This window comes from Diutina rugosa (assembly GCF_008704595.1).
Source record: "Diutina rugosa strain CBS 613 chromosome Unknown scaffold55_size80579, whole genome shotgun sequence".
NCBI classification, from domain to species: domain Eukaryota; kingdom Fungi; phylum Ascomycota; class Pichiomycetes; order Serinales; family Debaryomycetaceae; genus Diutina; species Diutina rugosa.
This window is the reverse complement of record NW_022995075.1, coordinates 37977-58675: the sequence shown is the minus strand read 5'-3', so window position 1 is coordinate 58675 and position 20699 is coordinate 37977. Positions and strand designations below refer to the sequence as shown.

Below are 20699 nucleotides of genomic sequence, written 5' to 3'. Positions count from 1 at the left end.
GGTTGAGACACTTACAAGTTGAATACTCAAAACATGGTATCGTAGAACTTAAAGTCTAGAGAGTTTAAGATTATCCAAGTTTGTCCATCCATTTAATTTCAGGTTGAGAGAAATTTTTCCACTAGTGTTTTCTGTGATTGTAACAATCCGCGTGGGCTAATCAAAACGTAAATATTCTTCCGTTCTTCCCTTTGATTGACTATATACAAAATGCTTTATTGCGAGAACTTAGCGCGGAGCTCCTGGGCCTTGGCCTCGCGCTGTTCAAGCACCGCCATCTTCTGCTTCACCTCGGCCTGTTCGTCGGCAAACGCCACCAAGTTCTCAGTGTAAGGGTTTTCATGACCGTCGTACACTTTAAGCCGGTCCATACGCACCAAACGGTGCTTGTTCTTCGGCAACATCCCTTTGACGGCCCGTCTCAACACTTCTCCATGACCTTTATTGGCGATCATCCGGTCCATGGGGATCAAGTTAAGCGACCCCGGACGACTGGTGTGCGACCAATAAAGCTTCTCCGTCATCTTGTTGCCCGAAACTTTCAAATGGGCGCAGTTAGTGACGACGACGTAGTCGCCATGGTCACGGTTTGGAGTGTGCGTAGGCTTGTGCTTGCCCATCAACGTGGCGGCGATCAGCGCCGCGAGTCTCCCTAGGGTCCGCTTGTCGGCAGCCACGTCGACGTGGTGCCACACCCGGGTCAACGCCACCGCCAGGGTTCCGATTCTTTGGGACATCGTGGGTGCTGAAATTTTCGCACCCGCGATCGTAACTGAAGGACAAAGCGGACACAGCCGTAAGATTTAAAGAATGCCCACGAAATGACTTTGAAAGCCCGATGTTGTTCTAATTCGTCTATGTTTTAACTCTGTTTAATCTATGTTTCAAATTTTTTTGTTTTTTCATTTGTTCATAGTGCAACGGCATTTAGTCTATGGTACCGTATCTCTAGTGCACCTAGTCTATAAGCTATCCCCATCTAAAATGCATAATACCTTCAATCCTTGACTTAACGATCACTTTCAAAACGACAATTACATGTAAAATCCACTACTTCCTTGCCTCACTATCCCATCCTTAATTGTCAGTTTCTGTCTCCAACGTTGCACCACGCCGCGCGCGTTTTTCACCATCGAGTCGCCCAGCTTCCACCCGCCACGGTCCCCATGTTTTTCCTCAAGGACTTGTCGCTCAACTTGACGTTGCACCCGCTGTTCTTCGGGCCCCAGATGAACCAGTACTTGCGCGACAAGCTCTTGTCCGACGTCGAGGGGACGTGCACGGGCCAGTTCGGCTACATCGTGTGCGTGCTCGACTGTATGAACATCGACATCGGCCGGGGGCGGATCATTCCATCGCAGGGCAAAGCCGAGTTCGAGGTGAAGTACCGGGCGGTGGTGTGGAAGCCGTTCAAGGGGGAGGTCGTCGACGGCGTTGTCGTCACCGTGAACAAAATGGGGTTCTTCGCCGACGTCGGCCCGTTGCTGGTGTTTGTCCTGACCCACTTGATCCCCTCCGACTTCAAGTTCAACCCGCTGGCAAACCCGCCGGCGTACGTGTCTCCCGACGAGCAAATCGAGAAGGGTCTGCGGGTAAGACTCAAGATCGTCGGTACCCGTACCGACGTCAACGAGATCTACGCCATCGGGTCGATCAAGGAGGACTTCTTGGGACCCACCCCGAACTAGGGGATCTAACGACATTTGTACTATATTACGTGGAAGTATCACAGCAAAACTAGCTATATATTAATCGAGCGACATACCTAAATTAAGTGAATTACTTCGTTATGTATTGATTTCATACCTACTATCGATTATTAATCTCTCAGGGGTCATACTCATCATTACTCGTCGTAGTCGACTAGTCATCGGTTAAGTCGATGACCATTGCGTCGGCGGGGATCTGGCTGGGACGAGGGGGTTCGGGAGAATTCGGTGACGACGGAGTGATATCACCATCGACCATAGTATCGTCACCATCAAGTACCGTCAGAGCTATGGTGATGCCAAGCATGCCTTTGATCCGTTTAGGCGATTCGGAGGGTGGAGGAGGACTCAGTTTCCGCTTTCCTGGCAGCACCAGCCCCAGAGTAGCACCAACTGACGAATTGGACTGGGCAGCAACTGGTTGAGGTCTCGGTTGAGCCACCGGTGCCGTAGCCAGCCGATTATTAGCCTGAGCAGCAGCATGAGCAGTAGTCTGGGTGGTGGTTTGAGCTCTCGGTTGCGTGGGGATTTTAAGCTGAGGGCGAGGAGTCGTGGATGATGACGACGATGACAGCGTTGCTGGCTTTGTCGGCACCGTTGAAGTTAACCCGGGAAGCCGCGTGGATGAAGTATTGGGCCGATTGACGAACTTAGTCGTCGATCTAGGTCCCGTCGGCGGCGTAACCTTCCGTGGTCCAGTAGGCAAAGCGGATTTCAGTGGTCCCGTGGGAATCGCAGTTTTCAGCGGTCCAGTAGGCAATGCCGACTTCAGCGGTCCAGTGGGCGGTGGCTGGCTTAATCGAGGAACCTCTGGCAGCACTGAAGATCTCAACGGCAGTTCGCTTCGGGCTGTCGTTGTTGTCGTTGTCGTGGTACCAGTATTCAATTTGAGCGGCAGCGTCGGTAAACCTTCGGTAGACACAGCCGTTGCTTTGGGTGAAGTCGGTGCCGTCACAGAGGGAGTCGTCAGAGTCGGCGGCTGAGTCGGCGGTTGCGCCGACGGTTGAGCACCGCCCTCATTATTCAACGATAACGCCTGCGGTTGAGCCACAGGTGGACTCTCTTCCCGTGTTGGTTGAGTAGCAGGTTCCAGTGGTTGTGCAGGCAGAGTAGCACCTTCCAGCAGCGCCACCAGCAGCTGTTGTGGTTGAGTCGGCGCAGGAGCAGTAGTAGCAGTAGCCGTGGTCGTAGTAGGGTTAGCAGCGATAGCAGCATTAGTGGTAGCAGTAGCATCAGCAGAAGCGGTAGCTACAGATTCAGCTGGTTTCTCCGTGGTGGTCTCAGGTACTTGGGTGGGGTTAGTCACTGTAGGTTCAGTTGCCGTCACCGCATTACTCGTCTGAGGACTAGATTCCACTGGACGAAATGAGAATGCCTCATACACTTGATCCCGGACCGGTTCAGGGGCCTGCGGTTGTGCCGCCAGCGCTTGCACTGGCAGCGCTTGCACCACTGGCGACTGAGATACACTCACTTGCGGTGACGGTGCCAGCACTGCTGGCGACGACTGAGCGGAAACCCCCACGGGAGGCGACTGAACAGGCACTGAAGGCGATTGTACTTGCGGTGATTGAACTTGGGACTGAATCTGAGACTGAATCTGCATATCAATCTGAGCCACCCCTGGTAACGCCCCCTGAGACAGTTGTTGCCGCAGGCCATTGCTTACAGATTTGGCCGCCTTTTTCTGGCCGACAACCTGAGTTCTCAAATACGCTAGAAGCTGGTCCAAGTTTTCAGCAACGTTCCGCAAATAACTCTCGGTATAGTTGCGCTGAACCGGCTCAAAGAAGTACAGCCTTTCGATCTGTTGCAGCCGTTGCATTCTTTGGTTCTGGAACGTCGATTCCTCATTAATCCGTCGAAGTCTTTCTAACCCGTCCAGGTGGTCACAGGCTTTGTTAAGCGCCAACGCCACCTCAGCTCGTTTCGTCTGGAACAAGTGGTCGAGCTCCTGCATCTGGTTATAGTGGTACGCGATCTGCTGGGCCCGTATTCGGTTAAGCGCCTGCACTATCGGTTCAACGAACGTTTCCCGCAGAAATTTGGAGCGAGCACTCATGTAGGCATCAAACAAGTGCTTCAATTTCAATAGCAGTTCGCGGTACAGTCTCTCCGTCGCCATACGCAGCTGCACTTCCTTTTGGTAGTTCTCTCGCGTGATGAGTAAATTGCGAAGCGGGCCCGTATTAGCCACTGTCGGCGTCGATGGCTGAGAAGCAACAGCCGATTCGGGTGGTTGCGCGTACTGGACATACTGGACCGCGGGATGAGCTTGGAGGACGGGATTCACCGTATACAGTGCCGTCGCCTCGTACTGGGGCTGTTGAGCCTGCTGCTGGACGTATCCTTGACTCTGATACAGTGTGGGAGATGTCTGAGAACGAGCTGGTTGAGCCTGGACCTGAGGACGAGCCTGGACCTGAGGACGAGCCTGCTGGGCCTGTTGGCGCATCTGCTGGTGGTGTGATGGCGTGGCTGTTGCTGGCTGCTGCTGCTGTGGTTGTGTTGGTTGAGTGGACGTTGCTGGTGGCTGTTGGTACCCCAGAGCGGCAAATAACGACGCCTGCTGCCTTTGCGCCTGGTAGCGGGCCTGAGCGATAGCCACCGCCCGTGCCTGGGCCTGGGCTTGAGCCTGGGAGTTCACCAATTGCAGGGATGCAGTGGACGGCAGGGTCACCGCTGGCGGCAGTACCAACGATACCAGTTGCACCAGCGGCAGCCGCCCTTCATTATTGGCAGGTACCGTAGACTGAGGGGCTGCAGCAATCAGTGCCGTAGTCGTCTGGTTCATAGGTTGCGCTGATTGATTCACTGGTGAAGATGCCGTCGCCTTATTAGTAGTGGTAGTGGCAGTTTTCAGCGACAGCGGTTGAGCAGGACTGGTCGAAGCGGTAGAGTCACCCGGCACTCGTCGGGCTAAAGGGACGTCGTCTTCGTCGGCGGCCAACGACTGCAGTGCCGACTGCTGTGTTTGCGCGGTTCCCGTCAGCTCCCTTACTCCTCCGTTGGCCGCCAGCGGCTGAGGATTAGAGGGTGCCGGACGGGGCGCCAGCGGTCGCGGGCGTCGCAGACTGATGAAGATATTAGTCGGTGGTCGTCTGGTAGGGGGACGCGGTGCCGTAGGCGAGGGGTTCAGCGCAGAGTTTGGGGGGCGAGCCCCAGGTGGCATTGTGCTATTCAGAGTGGCCGCGGTAGTGGTTCGTGCCCTAACGGGTGACGGGGTGCGGCTTGGAGTAGGGGAAACTCCAGCTACGCGGGGTACACGTCCGATCGGCGTCTCAATAGCACTACCTTCCGGTTCCGGCGATGACGAGAGGATGCGCGGTGCTTGTCTTCTGGGGGACAGCGGCGGGTCATTCTGCGTCAGATGATCAGCCACGGCCGTGGTATTGGCCGCCGCTGCCACTCCGTCATCAACTTCCTCGTCTTCATCACTATCAAGACACACCACTTCGATCTCGTCAGCTTTCAGTTTTGGGGCGGGGGTGGCCGACAGTGCTGGCGGTTTAGCACCACCGTAATCGTCGTCGTCGTCGGAATCGTCCATCTCGATATCGTCGGCGACCCAGGAGCCATCGCTTTTGATGGTTACCGTGGTGACGTCTTCAGGACAAGTACGCAAGATCTCTTCAAAGTATTCGGACACGGCTAAATCATCCATCGACACTTTACGCCCACAATAAGGACACTGCCATTGGGGTAACTGGATCTGTTGTTGTAAGAACATGAGCCCATCAAAACACCCCGGATGATCGCAATAGATCAGCTGGATGGGGTATTTTAACCGGGTAAACATCACGGGATCTCTCAAGGGAACCAGCAGCGTCCCCATCTCGATATCATCATCACCAGAGCTATCACGTATCCGTTGGACAGTGGTATACTTGGCGATCTTCGGCTTTGCAAGGATACGCTCAAGCAACGTCTCCGCTGACACGACTTCAACAAAACACATGTATATGAGGTAGGCGTCGGTGGTGTTACAATACTGCACTTCCAAGTTGTTTCTGCGAGGAGTATCGACGATATAGTCGGTGATATCCGCTGGTTTCGCCGTGCCTGGTTTCCCCTTGATCCCTTTAAACAGCAGCACGTTAACATCGTTGCCATTTACGGATAGCCGTAACGGCATGGGGAACTCTACCGGCACCTCCATCGAGTTAGCCCCGCCCCTGGGGATGGCACCCGAAAACACAAACACGCGGTAGTTCTTATTCTGCTGGCACCGCTGGAACAATTTCAGCTCCTCGGCGTTAAACGTCACGTAGAATGGCACCCTAGCGTTCAGCAGCGTCGGCCGGCAGATCTGGGGACTCCCCAGCACCGTCTGGACCAAGTTATAGAACGGCGAACGCGTAAAGTAAACGCTGCTCCCAGTATAGGGGACGCTATTAGTAGCTGCGGGAGGCGGCTGGACCGCTCTTCGTACGGGTTGAGGCGTCACCACGCCCTCGACAGGGTTTTGGTGGAGTAACAGGAGATCCTGGCGACCGGTAGCAATATGGGAAGCAAGGGTAGCGGCGTCGGGAGCGTCGCGTCCGTTTTGCACCAAAAGCACCACCATCCGCAACGCCATGAGCTTGTGGTGGTCGTGGTGGTGCTGCTGCAACTGCTGCCACTCCTCGATGCGGTCGATGAGGTCGGGCTTGTTGCCGTTGATGCGGAGCCCCAACAGGCGGGCGACCAGTTTGAGCTGGGCCACTTTGAGCCAGCGGCTATATCGGTGCTGGGTGTCGGCGATCTCGTCGGCGCTGAGCGTCGCCGGGCGACTCATGTCGAGGGGGGGGGGGAGTTGTAGTAAGCTTGAAGCCACTCGCGCGCGGTCAAGGGTGTGGTCCCCAGGTGGTGGCGAGAGACCCGTATGAAACAAACCGGTGGTGGGATGTGTTTTAAGTATTGTTTTAAAATTATCTAGAAATGAAATTTCAAAAAGTCTTGATGGATATTTTAGTAGGAAACCATCAGATCCACGGATCGGGGGGCAGATACCGTTTAACCGTTACCAATTTTCCATAGTAAAAAGGCGCGCCGTGAGGGTGTGGCGCGTAACGCCCTATTAACGACGACAGAAAAAAATGAGGCGAATTGTAAGACGCGACTGGTAAGACATGGACTTTATGATCAACCTAGTACCCCATTGCAAACAGGTTGACCACTAATATTCGAATGGTCTATAAATAGAACATGCTCTTAATTCCGTAAAAACTCTTTTCTGACCACTCATTAGCGTTGTATTATGTGAAATCAAGTGGTATACTAGTTGAGATAGACAGACCGGGGCTATATTCCAAAAAATTTCGAGGCTGTCTTTCTCTACAACACAAGAGATATTACAAAATAAGATGTTTGGGTGTCTAATTTGTCATTTACTATCGTCGGTCGTATATGGTCATATCGTGGGGGGGTTGAATGTGGCCACCCCGAGCAATTCGGCAGCATTTCTCGCGTCGAGTTTATGTCTCGGCAGCCGCTTTTTCGGGGCCACGGCGCCTTGGTCCTCTAGCAGACGGAACGTGCGCAGTGACCACGCGTCGCCGCCTTCCAGCTGCGACTGAGGCAAATTGTGTTTGATATTGCTGAGATTATCTCTGTTCAAACGAGATAACCCGCCTTTGGCATCGACAAGCCGCACGTCAAGCCTTATCAGCTCTAAGTGCTTCAAAAGTTGGCGGTGATGGTTCACTTTCTTTAACGTATAGGTGCGAAGCATGCGTTTAAGTGTAATATCGGTGTGTTCCAATACTTGTTTCCGTTCAATGATCATTTCTCCCAGAATACGTCTCACTTGTAGAGCCATAGAATCTCTCGTCTTGGTGGCGTAATCAAGCAGGCGTAAGCTTTCTTCAACGCGTAACGGGTCTAACGTCGTCTTGGCTTTCATCTTGTTCACTTGAAGTTGCTTGGCATCGACTTGACCTTGAGCAGTATTCAATTCTCTCATAATCAAGTGACGGTTAGTCAACGCCTCTTTAATCTCGAAAAAGTCCTCCAGCATCAGATAGAGGCCGTCGCCAAGCGCTCCCATCTCGTTGGTGGCATCGGTCAACATGAGGTCCAGCTCCTTTACCGTGAGCGCCGCTAGCTTGTCCCATAAGTTCTTCATCCCCGGGTGGGTCTGTTCCGCCAGCCCCATGAGCTGGAGCTTATTGGCCAAGTCGTATACGTGTACCAGCACTTGCTTTTCCGCTTTAGCTCTGCGGTCAAGCTGTTTATGGAGTTTTTGTAACGTTAAGTAAGCTCCTTTAATCTGAGGACGAAACAGAGCAAGGGGCCCAATCGGGTCATAAGGAGGTGCTAATTGCTTCAACGTCTTTCTCATCAACCCACTAGGTACCGCCAGCTTCTTATTGTTATTAATCACTTGGTAACCGAAATCATTCTCGACAAAATAGACAAACTCTTCGTCACGGATAACAATCGGATTAGCCAGGATCCGGTCAAACCACTCTTGCCACACTTCCATAAGGTAATGGTGGCCTTCTTCTCCCGTGTAAGCAGTGTGTGCTGGAGGGATAACCGGGACAAAACACTCGAGATTGGCCCCAGTCAAATACTTATTAAACTTCACCATTTCCGCATAGGTTCGCCGGACATCCTTATACAGCTTTTGTCTGAATTTCGGGAGACCCGCCACATAAGCATTGAACTTTAAAATGGGGTTCCCCGGTCGATTTTTCTCAATCGCCGTAAGTTTAAACTTCAATTGGTGTTTAGCTAACCGTTCGGGGATAATCTGTTTGAGCACTCGTTCCGGCAAGTTTTCCGTGAATTCATCGCTTGTCAAATCGGTATCGGTAGCGGTAGTGTCGTTGCTAGCTTCACTGGCGTCATTGGCGGCGGTGGCGGCGTCCTGGAGCTGCTGTCTTGCCTCGCGCTCCCTTTGCTCCTGGAGAGCCCGCTCGTGTTCCTGGCGCTTCTGTTCCATCGCCTTGGTCACCTCGTCCACCAGCGGTGGCTGCGGTGCCGGCTCGGGCTCGGCAAACGGGTTATTGTTCTCGAAATCGTCGTCGTACGGTAGAGCCATATTGGGGCTACGTCAGTCGCGCACTCGTAACACTAAAGGCGAAAACCGATGAAACAGTGATAGTCACTCTACGAGAGAAAGGAGAAGCTATTTCCAGCTAGTAGAGATAATCTTATCTACTTATACTTGGATTGGTTTCATAGAGTGGCCTGATTGAGCAATCACATACACACGCCTTAACCGTACTACAATCCCGAATGTTTCTTTCGTCAATGCATTATATACAAGTAGATAGGGTCTATTGGACAGATGTGGTTTCACCAGCCTTGGTTTCGGCAACCGCTTCGGGGTGGGCTTCGACAGCTTCGACCTCAGCATTAGGGTTGACGAACTCCTCGAGGTAGCCTGATTCCTCCAAATCGACGGCGTTATAGTTCTCGCCGTACTCGACAAAATCAACAAGGTTCTGGAAGGCAAGGTCAGCGCTCTTGGCCCCGTCGTCGTAGCCAACATATTTCTGGTACACTTGAGGCACTTTAGGGGAAACCAACGCCTTAAGCGGGGTCAGGTGCAAGTCAGCGGGGACAACATAGGTTCTGACCTTGGTCCAGTCGACGATATACTTGCCGTCACGGTTGAGCTTACCGTAGCCCAGCGAACCCGTACCTTTGTAGTAGTGCTTGTTCCCCTGCTTGGTGGTGAGCGGGTGGCGCTTGGAACCGGTTTTGCCCATCCCGTACCATATCTGACCGTCCTTAAACGTCTGCCACGGGCGTCTGAGCGCCACCGCGGTCGTGGCCTGGAAGTGAGTGACAGCCGATGCCTTCATCGTGGTGGAAGAATTTTCGCGCACCACTTGGTAGACAAGAACGACGGCGAGACAACTAGCCGGAAATGTAGCATTATTTTATATCAAATCATTCAAGGTGGACAAGAGCTATTTTCATACTGGTTTCAGTTATGGCGTTGATTTTTGGTGGCCACTTTCGTCTGATTCCCAGCCATCTCCACTAGCGTGAGACCACCGTGCTGAAGTCCAAGAAGACCTGAGCTAGTGTTGAGGTCAAAATTCAAATAGTGGCGAAGATTTGTACACTGAGTCTAAGCTGGGCCCTCTTGGTGTTCCGAGTGCTGTCGGTTTGACGTCGCGATTAGTGGTAGATAGTGGTAGTTACAATGGGTATTTAAGCAGTAGCAATTCTCAATTTGTGTTTAAACAATATCGTGGGCCTAAGCAGTCTCCTTTTCTAGTACAGTGTGTATGTCATATAAACCAGTATGAATCATTTTGAATAGGTATGCCAGATACCCTTTTTTTTTTTTCTAGTCCATGAGCCGTTGTAAGAACCCCATGAACCCGGGTTTCCGCTTCTCCTCCTGCTTCGCCAAAAACTCATTCTCGTACTCGTCAAACTCTTGCTTCCCCGTCGTCAAATCGGCTTCCTCAGGCGACCGTACTTTAGTCCGCTTCAAGATCTTCCACGCCACATAAAGCACGATCCAGAATACGGGAGCGAAGTACAGGGCAAATAAGTCCAGCACCGTGAACTTCGAAGGGAAAAACACCCAAAACCCGTTGAAAAACAAGACCACCACACAAAAGCCACACGAGAAGTAGGCGACGTAATCGTGGAGCCAGCGGGGACCGCGGTAGTAAGGATACTCGGGAGAATCGAGCGGCGTACCTTGAACTGCCACTGCCTTCTTGAACTTGAAATAAATGATCCACAACAGCAAATAGGTACAAAGCATCCCCGTAGTGGACAAATTGATGAACCAGTTGAATACGACGTTAGTACCATCGTTACACGACAAGAAAGCCAAGCAACCAATGGCCAACGACATGATCAACGCGTAGATGGGAGTACCGTTCTTCAAGCACTTGGAGAAGAAGCGAGGAGCATAGCCAGCTAACGACGCCCCGTATAACGAACGAGTAGCCCCATAGAGGAAGCCGTTACCACATGAGAATGCCAGAGTTAATACGCCGGCGTTGACCACCAGGGCAAGGCCTTTCACTCCCAAACTTTGGATACCAATCACCCAGGGAGACAGCAATACCCCCGAGGACCCGTTCTCCTTTGCAGCCACAAGCACCGGGTCATTAGCAGCACAGATCGAGTTCATAAAGAAAATGCCACCAAAGTAAAATAAGCAAATGCGGAAGTAAGTAGCTCTGGCGGCCAGAGGCAACTGTTTACGAGGGTTTTCCATTTCCCCACCCAAAAGAGCAATTTGATCGGGACCACCACAAGCGAAAGCAGCATAAATCAAGACATTCCACCATCCGAGAAAGCGTCCTGTTGAGCCAGTGACGAGGAATTCTCGGAAAAGGCCGCCTTGGTTCCATCTCTTGAAACCAAGCACTTCGTTTTTGGGGTTACCACCACACATAGCCACGAGACCAAACATCATTAACCCACAAATAAGGACGATTTTGAGGAAAGCAGAGGCCCCTTCAATCTCACCGTAGTATCTTACACCAAAGATGTTAATGAGAAACCATACGACAATGGTAATGGCAATGAACACAGCCGGGTTGATATCCGTCCAAAACTGGATCACTGATGCCACCCCCGTAGCTTCGAGGGCAACAAACATCATACAAGTATAAGTATAAATGTAGTTCACAGCAAAACCAAAAGCAGGGTCAACAATCCGTGCCCCCAAATGGAGGAAGCAACCGGGGATTGGTAAATACAGCGAGAAGGTAGCAGCAGCAAAGATTAATGGCATCACCCCGAATGTCAGCCACACGATGAAACCAAGTAATAATGAAAGCGACCCCAGGGTATACAATGGCAGCCCCAACCCAATAAACAAGCCGGTACCGATAGTTTGACCAATGATCATCAAATTAAGATGACGCCCCTTTAATCCTCTTTTCGTCTCACCATATTTGTCCTTATCCAACTTGGCGTGGAAGTCCTTAGGCGGTTGTTTGTCGTCACTATATTCCAGCGTTTGTTCGATGTCATAGCTCACCTGAGCCTTCTCTTTATCGATTCCAAACATGTTTGGCAATTAATTAAAGAGAGAGTTAAAAGTAGCGGAAGTTGCCGTTTTAAATCGTTTTTGGGATGAACCCCACTCCAGTTATCGTACCAGGGCAAGACGTCACTTTCATGGCTGTGGGTGCGTTAGCGGCTATGCAGTCGATGGATCTAGTGGACGCAGATCCTGCAGCTAAACGTGTAATTCACGGCTTATCATTATCAGACAACCGCACGCCAGATAGCCCCCTGTCGATACCACGCCAGATAGCCAGCCGCTAAATGCAAGATAGAGTTGATCAGACTGTGGAGGATACATGGATGACCCTGTTTGGCTCCGAGTTCGGAAACCTCCTCTCCTCTTTTTGGTCGTTTTCGTGATGGCCCCACTCGCTGCCAGCCGCGCACCCCTCACCGAATGTGGGGTAATATAAGCAGTGGAACGTGTCACCGTCAAGCACACCTAGCCGCTGGCGGCATGAGCAAATCAGTCACAATCTGAGTCTCTCGTGAATTATACGAGCAGCCACTGAAATGCATCAACAGCGAGAATTTCATCTGATATCAACATTGCAAATTTCGCATGTTAAAGTCCATAGGATATGGTACTGGTTTGCGGAAATGGTCCTGATGAGACGGGCGCGGGGTAAAGAGGGGAGGAGCAATGAGACTTTCACGGCGTTTACTCCGACGTGAACTGCTTGAATCTATTGTATATATGCCATTGTCTAATGCTGAGTGAAAATTGGGGGGGAAATTTCCAAAGGTGCTATGCTGGCGGCTTTTCGCCGATGTCGGGCAAGTGGGCGATTTCCCGTTTAACGTAGGTCATCTCGTCCGCAAAGTTTGGGTCTGATTGTGGCGGGTTGAATCTATCGAATAGCGCGATGAACTGGTGCTTATTTCTGATTAAAATGTCCAATACTTTCTGGTTCTTCTTCGGCTTAGCCACAAAGTATTTGAACAAATTAAATGCATCCACTCCCAAATTGCGCAGCTGATCATTTAAGTTCATCATCACCACTTTCAAATTGGTAGGGTCATCAAAGTAGCGCGTGAGGAATTGCTGGTTAGCCCTCTCCTGGACTAACGTCAGAATGAATCTCATCGCACTACGTTTAAACACGTAGTTTTGACCGGTGATCATCACGTTAATGTGGTGGACAAACTTATCGTAGTTGGCCACGAGCCATGCCAGCGCCATCGGTTTATGAGTAGTAAGACAAAACTTTATCGTTGAAAAGATATCGTTAGCCACTTCGAACACCGGGTACCGAAGCACCACGCCAAACCACTGCCAGAATTTTGGCTGGCTCATCACGTAGCCACATACGGGTTCGTATTTGCAGCACTCGCGGAGAATCAGGCCCGCTAGAAGCCCCACGTCGCTGTCGTCACAACTGTTAATGAGAGCCTGGAGGATCTCTGGTCGCTGGTTAACCATATAGTCACCGGTGACTTTGATTTCCGCCCGTTTGGGGAACGTGGTCGCCGGTCCTCGTCGCATCATCGCCGCAAATACCATCGCCGTATCTTGTCTCGAATCAAACTCAAGCTTACGTAAGTTGGTGGCAAGCAAATATAACAGGTCGTGGTGCTGGAGTTCGTCTCCCAAAGCCTGGGCCTGGTCGGGAACCACCTCGGTGTCGTCATCACCGTAGAAGATCACCTTGATCTGTTTGAGATAACGGCCACACTCCTCCGGTCCCGTGCCCTTTTTATCGTCGAGCTTGGCCACCAGATCATTAAAAGCTCGTACGAGCTCGCCGGGAGTCTTGGGGTTGCGTTTAAAGAGAAACGCCATGGTGGTACCTGGGTGCGGGTCGATCCTCTAGCGTGGGGATAGTGCGCGATAGAAGGGGGGAGATCAGAGAAGGATATTTAGGATTTAGCAGTGTTTCAGGAGTTTGGGTTTATTACTAGTGAGACTATTAAGTAAATGTGAGTTGTGTTTGATGGTTTCCATTGAGGAAGGTACGCGTAGTGGGCATTTGGGGGTATATTCTTCGGTATTTGTCATCAACAGAGTAACAGTATTTCGATTCCCAATCATCATAGAGAAAAGCTCTTTTGAATACAAAACTAATAATAGATTTACTATCCCTGATATCGGTGGCGATGAGTGATTTTTCACTCGTTGTTTCCCGCCCCCTAGTCGTCATTAGCAACGACCGAGCCCGCAACCAGCGACGCGCCCCCGAATCGAGTTAATTTCGTCGGCGAGTAGACGGTACCCAAAGGAGGATGACTGAGTTGAAATTGAAGTGGGATTCGTACTGAATTCAGATGGTATGATCCCCGTTGGATATTTCGTCTTAGATTTCATTTTCTAGGTTTTTACAAATTTACCAAATAGTGGAGATTATCTATACAAATTCGTATGGAGGCACACTGATACTCATGGTAAACAATATGTGATTCTGCTCAATTCTTACAGAGTAAGAAATATACTATTGCTAGCGGGATAAAACAAATCCCATTATTTAAGAAAATGAATTGATCATATCTCTCACTCCTTACTTCCTTCACATTGACACAGAGATCAATTATAACTACGATTCAAGCGAATATATCAGGCAAATCATGACATTATTTATTTTGATTTGAAACAGTTTCGTCTTCCTGAGATGAATGAAAAAACTACAACAATCATTGAAACGGATCGACTCGTACCTTTGTCTGATTCCCATCCACTGTTTCTACACCTCTCGGTTAGTAGCGCGCACTGGCAACGGTTGCCACAGTTTGACGAGCGGCGATCACTAATCGTGTGCCCCCATACCACCAGACTAAACAGCCAGGCGCCCTAGGCCGATGGATCTATGGAAGAAGATCTACGCCAACGTGCTGAACCGGCCCACTTTACTCCCCGACGAGTATACCGTCTATATCTGTGACCATATCGGCGTATACCAGGGCCGGTCGAAAATCGTCAACCGCCAGAACGGACGCATCTATCTCACCAATTTCCGCCTCATATACTTTGACAACGATGCTCCCGACCATAATATGGCGTTGGACCTCGCCAATGTCACGTCGTTCTCGAAAATCGACGGCTTCTTGAAACGCAGCCCAAAGGTGAAATTATACCTTAAATCAAATTCCGAGACTACTGCAACTAACTCACCGCTGGCAGTGATGTGGGTGTGCAAAATCTGTTCATTTAACAACACTTCAAGGCCAATATATTTGGATGACGCCGAACTTGTGTGTGCCAATTGTGGGGTACCAGCGTCACCAAAGGACGTCAAATTGACCCCTAAACAGGACGATCAAACTACTAGCAGTCACAACTGTCCGCTGTGTACGTTTACCAACCATCCGTCGATGAAAACGTGTGAAATGTGTGGCACGCCGTTGAAGAAACCGACGACAACTACCAAGCCGCTGGCGGCACCTGACGCTCCGCAAATCATCGTAGAGGGGGGTAAAGTGGAGTACCTGTCTCCGGATAAACCTTACATCAAACTCTCGTTCCGTAAGGGAGGGGATACTAAGTTTTGTCGCCACTTACAACAAATATTGGACGATATCCACTGGAACCAGTTACGAGCTCAGGGGAAGATTAATCTGGGGGCTACTAGAGCTCTGCCGGCACTCAGTGACCAACCTAAAGTACATGGTGGTGGCATTCTGGGGCTTGAACAGTTGGGGGAACAGCGACGACAATATAATGAGACGGTGCTCACAACGTCACTCGACGACTTGGAACAGCTTATGTTCAAGTATGAGGACTTGCTTAAGCTTACGGGACAGCGTACTGAGCTCATTAAGCCGCCGGTAAAGCTTAAAACGCTGGGGTCGCTGTATATCCCTGAGTTGGCACGGGCGATTAGTGAGTACTGTCTTCAGCATGCGCTTACCAAGAGGTCAGCGATGATCACCACCCAGGAACTATTCACTCAGTATAATCGGTACTTAGTGACTACTCAAGGGTTCGGAGTTAAGCTTATCTCTGCGGCTGACTTTGACGCTGCCATCGCCAAATTCACCGAGCTTCGCCTTCCATTGGTGCTTAAACGGTACCTGTCAGCAGCGGTGGTGGCTCCCACCAACGGACTGAATTATCAAGAAGATATCCTCAAGTTTATGAAACAACAACACCGTCAATGGATCAGGGATACTTGGGTGGTGGCCCTTGCTGGCGCCAGCAGTGTTGCTCACGACGTGCTGCCGTTCTTCCGAGGTAATACCGTGGCCGAGATCTGTGCTCAATTCAATTGGAACTATAATATCGCCATGGAAGAGCTCGATCAGTGTATTGACGCCGGAGTGGTGGTTGTCGATGAAAGCATCGAAGGAACGTTCTATTTCCTCAACATCTTTGATCCGAAAGCCTATGATGTTGATGAGGCACCGATTAAAGCTGAGGTTGAGCAGGAGTTGGCAGCACAACAGCAGGAGATTAGTGGCCACTTGAAGTCACAATTTGACCGGTCTCACGCCCTCGTATCGTTCGCCAACTATACCTTTGGTGATGGAGTTGATTCGAGTGAACCTACAGCCACACCGTCGCCAGTATCATCTCATCTCAATGACCTTTCCGGATTAACATTCTGAGGCCTACATTGCATTACTAGAATAACGTCCTATATTGTATACTATAGCATCAATAGACCGAAAATCACTAGACTAACACTTCAAGTATATTATGATATATCAGGATCGTATTAATCCTGCTTAGGTCTCTGATTCTGCGGGTCCTTTTGTAGCATGAACATCACCAACGGGATCACCATGTACACCCAGTACTTCTGGACAAACAGGCGGTCGTCAACAATGACTTCTTCTTCAATTTCCACTTCGCGCTCGACTTTATTCCCCTGTTCATCTTCTTCGACGATGGTTTTCTTGGTGACTTTCTTTTCCGTATGAGGACCTTTCTTTTCCTTAGGCTTTTCACTGCTGTCTTGCGATTTGCGGTTGGTGACGGCCCAGGCCTTCAAGTTCGGCTGGGGCTCCTCGCGGAACTTATACACTCTTCCCGGGCCCTGGCGGATCAGAAGGCGGGCAATCTCGGCCTGTTTATCCAAAAACACATCGACCCCCCAGTCAGACGATAACTCGGTATACCCGAAACACTCGTGGTTGGCGAGATCTTTAGTGCCGACACACGCGGGGCCAGCACCTTCAGTCTCGGCCTTATCGAGATTGACACTTCTTCCGTCAACGGTAACCGTGCCTACGGCCACGTCTGAACCAGCAGACCGAGCGTAGAGCAGGATGGGAGCGTGGGCGGCGGCCATCGCCACCACAAATGCTAGCGACACCTTCATCACTGACGACCGAAAAGTGCGGCACCGAACAATTGGCACAACTGAAGGAAATCATAGACACCTAGAAAAAAAGTAAATCAGCTTATCGAAGTAATTTGTAAGTATTCAGTGAACCGCTTCTTGTGTTAACAGAAGTTCGTTAAATCGTTTTCCATCAAGCCTATAGCTTCTAGCGTCTGGACACTCATCCGATTGTCATAGCTCAATTGATAACTAATATCAATTACAATTTGGTTTCTAGTGCTATGAACCTATTTACACACTCAAATTTCTAAAACAAATCGATCGATTTCGATGGTGACAGTGTGTCCTCTTTGGCTATACTACTCCACTTCTCGCTGGGGCGCGACGCGTATGCTGACCCGACGAGCACTGGGGGTGGCGGCACTGCTGATCCAGCTGGTGGCGGCGTACCTCGAGTACTGTGCCGCCCACAACATCAACCTCGGGCTGACGGTATATAAAGGAACGCTATACGAGCTTCAGTGCAAGGAGTTCATGACCCAGTACCTCCACTGCCACCAGCTCGTGCGCGTGGGTGGGGCCTACGATAATGGCGTCGATATCATCGGTAGATGGAATCTCCGCCAGTATAAGGCGAAACTACCAAAGTTACTGGTAAAGCCGCCCCTGACATCATTGCTACATTATGAAAAAGAGCTAGATCAGGTGCTGGTGATCGCTCAGTGCAAAAATGTCGGGACCAAGATTGGCGCTAAAGTGGTGAGAGAACTAGCTGGAATTTATGAGTATAACCTTAAACGGGCTCCAAAAACCCTCAGGACTAACTATATGTTCTTGTTTAGTCCTCATCCATTGAGTGACCAGGGGATGAAGCAGTGGAACACCACCGATGTCCCCATGGTCCATGTCCAGCTCCGAGTGGGTAGCGATGCCCTTGCCCACTGTACGGGGATCCATATGAACCGGCTCGCAGTGAAACAGCTTACTGGACTTGGCCTTGAGGCTGAGTTTGCTGGATTGCTAGATACTCGTCACCCGCTTGCTCCACCAGCTACGAGTGAAGCCAGTGTCGAAGCAGCAATGGCCAAACTCTCACTAAAATGATACACTAGCATCTATGATACCTACAATATACTGATAAAATTTAGTCATCAAAGACGTCTCATGAAAACAATGTATCATTGCACTTAAACGTCGAACTTAGAAGATAGAAGGTAGACCTAATGATTCACGTTGACTAGGCTTTTAATTGAATAAAGTAATATAACCCACTGAGCGAGTGTAGTACGAGATATTAACGACGTAATGCTAGATTTCTTAGTGTCATTAAATAATGTATTATTGAATCTATCATGTGTCTATGGTACAAATTAAGAAGAGAAACGTCTAGTGAGTCTAGTGACGGTACAACGTGGTGATGTAACGCGTGGTCATGGCGGTGGTGGTGCGGGTGTTAAACGCCGTCGTGGGCTTCTTCACCGTCATCACTTTAACACGAGTGGTTTGAAGAGCGGCCTCAGTGACCACCTGAGTCACGGTGTGGCCCTCGGTTCTCGTGACCACTACCACCCGGCCGTCAGCCTGGGTTTCGGTAGTGGTGACCACCGACGACGTGGGGAAGGCATCGACCACTCTGATCGATGACGTCTGGAGCGTGGTGGGCTCGTACACTTCTTCCGTGGTGGCGTCGGCGTCGGTGGGTTCGGCGGGGGACGCTTCCGTCAGTTCCGGCACTGGCGGCACTGTCGACAGTAGTTCCAGCACGGCCGTACTAGGGTCGACGACGTCGATGCTTTCCGGCAGCACCACGGACGTAGTAGATTCAGGGAGAGGTGAATTAGATTCAGAAGCGGGGGCAGTGGTCGCTTCAGCGGTGGTGGCTTCGGTGGTGGCTTCCGTGGTGGCCTCAGTGGTGGCTTCCGTGGTCAGCTCAGTAGTGGCTTGTTCAGGGCTGGGGACCACGTCACTCAGCGAGGACAGGGTCACGTCCACACCCTTGTTGCCTCCAAGAAGGTCACTCAGCGACAGCGGCAACGGCAGCAGCAGAGGCGACAGCGGCGCCACTTGTTGCGCTTCAACCGAAGACGAAGAGGAAGTGGTCGCTGGTCCGGCCGTGGTCAGAGTCAGCGAAGTGGTAGTAGGTTGCCACGGGTTGATAGTCGACAGCAACGACGTGGTTGAAGTAGTGGTCGACAGAGTGGAGGTGGTGGAGGTGGTGGGTTGCCACGGGTTAATGGTAGACAGGGTGGAGGTGGTGGTAGTAGTCAGCGAAGAGCTCGACAGCGAATGAGGTTGAGGAGCGGGGGAGGCACCGTTGGCAAGGGCCTTAAGCGATTGGGCCATATTTTGGCCTTGGGCATCGACATTAGCGATCGACAGCGAGGCGTCCCAGAACGAGAACCCCCCAAAGGCAGGGCTCAGCAACACCAGCAGCGGCAACTTGGCGGCTACATCGGCAGCAGAAAGGTAGCCAGAACCGGCGGAACGGGCCTCACCGGGTAAACCAACGTATAACTTAATATTCTTATTGGGAGCGACGTTGGCGGCAAAATCCGCCCAGGTGTCCCAGTTGAAATTGGGACCAAGCGAGCAGTAATTGTTGTAGAACTGAATGAATGCAAAATCGAGGTCCAGCTGAGCCAAGACATTACCCACGGAAGCGTCAGGGTAAGGGCACTGAGGAGCAGCAGCCAAGTAGTACTGTTTCAGCGAGTCCTGGGCAAATTTCTGGCGCAAGGCGTTGGCCAACGCGGGGTAGCCCACTTGGTTCTGGTTCTCGATATCGAAGTCAAACCCATCGACAATGGCGTCATCAAACGGACGTTCGACTCCAGCGTCACCGGCACCGAAATAGTTCCACAAAGTGTCGGCAAACTCGGTGGCTTCGTTATCGGAAGTAAAGCCGTAGACACCGGTAGCACCACCCAACAGCAACAACACTTTTTTACCGTTTTGCTGACACGTTTTGATGTCGTTAGCAATATTCGAACAGTGCAATAACCCTTCCGACGTGAAGGTATTTTCACAGGCATTGGCGAAATTGAGCATCATCTTGGGGAACCCGTAGAGAAACGAAAGAATGACAATATCGACTTCTTCTCGAGCACAGTAGTCGGCCAACGGCTGCTGGCCACCCCCAGAGTTCTGGCCCCAGTACACGGCGATGTTGTTCAGGGCGGAGGCGGAAAACGCCATCGCCGTAAGGATGCGGGTGAAGACGACCGCAGCAAACACAGGCACCAACATTTAAAATTGACCAGAGCGAGCTGACTGACGGTTGAGATGGAGAACAAACATGAGGTGCTGGTGCCGATGTTTATATAGAGCTGGCGGCGTCGGGCACGCAGGCAAGCAAACGTCAACCCTGGCGACAGCGAACGCCATGGCGGCGCCAGGGTTCTGCGTCTCGAGATGCAAGCACGAGAAAATAATAATCCCACCCCCAGAGTGCTTGCGTTCCCCAATAATAACTATTCCGCTGTCGGGGTTTCCTCGTGGGTGCTCGCCGCAGTTTGCAACCAGCCATGGTGGAGAAGCGGGTGCGCGTACGCTCACGTCAACCGTAGGCGTGCATAAGGGTGCAGGGCTTGTATACCGGCACTAGCCGTAGCCACAGATTAGAACCTAACTAGACCACACTAAAATAACTAGCCCCGGTACTGACCTTTACTTGTGATTGGTAAAGAAATTGACGGGTAACCAATTGCCGACTCCTAGTGTGCCGCAGTGACGGCACGGCGAGTTGGGGCTAAGCCTGGCCGCTTAGTGATCGCGCCATTGTCGGAGGGTC

The 20699-nt window shown here is 51.1% G+C and overlaps 11 protein-coding genes across 11 annotated transcripts; 3 read left to right on the top strand and 8 right to left on the bottom strand. All coding sequences in view use genetic code 12, as the record gives it.

Annotated features, from left to right (window-relative positions):
* Positions 1 to 215: 215 nt before the first annotated feature.
* DIURU_000558 (mitochondrial 54S ribosomal protein uL13m) lies at positions 216 to 737 on the bottom strand (the record flags this gene model as incomplete). Its single annotated transcript, XM_034158577.1, has 1 exon — positions 216 to 737. One exon carries the CDS (start codon positions 735 to 737, stop codon positions 216 to 218), a length of 522 nt encoding a protein of 173 aa, XP_034014653.1.
* Positions 738 to 1166: 429 nt separating this feature from the next.
* Positions 1167 to 1688, top strand: RPB7 (DNA-directed RNA polymerase II subunit; the record flags this gene model as incomplete). Its single annotated transcript, XM_034158566.1, has 1 exon — positions 1167 to 1688. One exon carries the CDS (start codon positions 1167 to 1169, stop codon positions 1686 to 1688), a length of 522 nt encoding a protein of 173 aa, XP_034014652.1.
* A 175-nt stretch (positions 1689 to 1863) lies between these two features.
* On the bottom strand, positions 1864 to 6486 carry SIZ1 (SUMO ligase; the record flags this gene model as incomplete). Its single annotated transcript, XM_034158555.1, has 1 exon — positions 1864 to 6486. The coding sequence occupies one exon, from the start codon at positions 6484 to 6486 to the stop codon at positions 1864 to 1866; it is 4623 nt and encodes a 1540-aa protein (XP_034014651.1).
* Positions 6487 to 7101: 615 nt separating this feature from the next.
* Positions 7102 to 8736, bottom strand: VPS17 (retromer subunit; the record flags this gene model as incomplete). The annotated part of the gene is made up of 1 exon (XM_034158544.1): positions 7102 to 8736. The coding sequence occupies one exon, from the start codon at positions 8734 to 8736 to the stop codon at positions 7102 to 7104; it is 1635 nt and encodes a 544-aa protein (XP_034014650.1).
* Positions 8737 to 8974: 238 nt separating this feature from the next.
* MRPL27 (mitochondrial 54S ribosomal protein mL41) lies at positions 8975 to 9505 on the bottom strand (the record flags this gene model as incomplete). The annotated part of the gene is made up of 1 exon (XM_034158533.1): positions 8975 to 9505. The coding sequence occupies one exon, from the start codon at positions 9503 to 9505 to the stop codon at positions 8975 to 8977; it is 531 nt and encodes a 176-aa protein (XP_034014649.1).
* A 494-nt stretch (positions 9506 to 9999) lies between these two features.
* On the bottom strand, positions 10000 to 11691 carry PUT4 (Put4p; the record flags this gene model as incomplete). Its single annotated transcript, XM_034158522.1, has 1 exon — positions 10000 to 11691. The coding sequence occupies one exon, from the start codon at positions 11689 to 11691 to the stop codon at positions 10000 to 10002; it is 1692 nt and encodes a 563-aa protein (XP_034014648.1).
* A 747-nt stretch (positions 11692 to 12438) lies between these two features.
* HYM1 (Hym1p) lies at positions 12439 to 13473 on the bottom strand (the record flags this gene model as incomplete). The annotated part of the gene is made up of 1 exon (XM_034158511.1): positions 12439 to 13473. One exon carries the CDS (start codon positions 13471 to 13473, stop codon positions 12439 to 12441), a length of 1035 nt encoding a protein of 344 aa, XP_034014647.1.
* A 1010-nt stretch (positions 13474 to 14483) lies between these two features.
* VPS36 (ESCRT-II subunit protein) lies at positions 14484 to 16229 on the top strand (the record flags this gene model as incomplete). Its single annotated transcript, XM_034158500.1, has 1 exon — positions 14484 to 16229. One exon carries the CDS (start codon positions 14484 to 14486, stop codon positions 16227 to 16229), a length of 1746 nt encoding a protein of 581 aa, XP_034014646.1.
* Positions 16230 to 16339: 110 nt separating this feature from the next.
* On the bottom strand, positions 16340 to 16945 carry DIURU_000550 (uncharacterized protein; the record flags this gene model as incomplete). The annotated part of the gene is made up of 1 exon (XM_034158489.1): positions 16340 to 16945. The coding sequence occupies one exon, from the start codon at positions 16943 to 16945 to the stop codon at positions 16340 to 16342; it is 606 nt and encodes a 201-aa protein (XP_034014645.1).
* Positions 16946 to 17299: 354 nt separating this feature from the next.
* Positions 17300 to 18013, top strand: DIURU_000549 (uncharacterized protein; the record flags this gene model as incomplete). Its single annotated transcript, XM_034158477.1, has 1 exon — positions 17300 to 18013. The coding sequence occupies one exon, from the start codon at positions 17300 to 17302 to the stop codon at positions 18011 to 18013; it is 714 nt and encodes a 237-aa protein (XP_034014644.1).
* A 291-nt stretch (positions 18014 to 18304) lies between these two features.
* On the bottom strand, positions 18305 to 20104 carry CHT3 (Cht3p; the record flags this gene model as incomplete). Its single annotated transcript, XM_034158466.1, has 1 exon — positions 18305 to 20104. The coding sequence occupies one exon, from the start codon at positions 20102 to 20104 to the stop codon at positions 18305 to 18307; it is 1800 nt and encodes a 599-aa protein (XP_034014643.1).
* Positions 20105 to 20699: the final 595 nt, after the last annotated feature.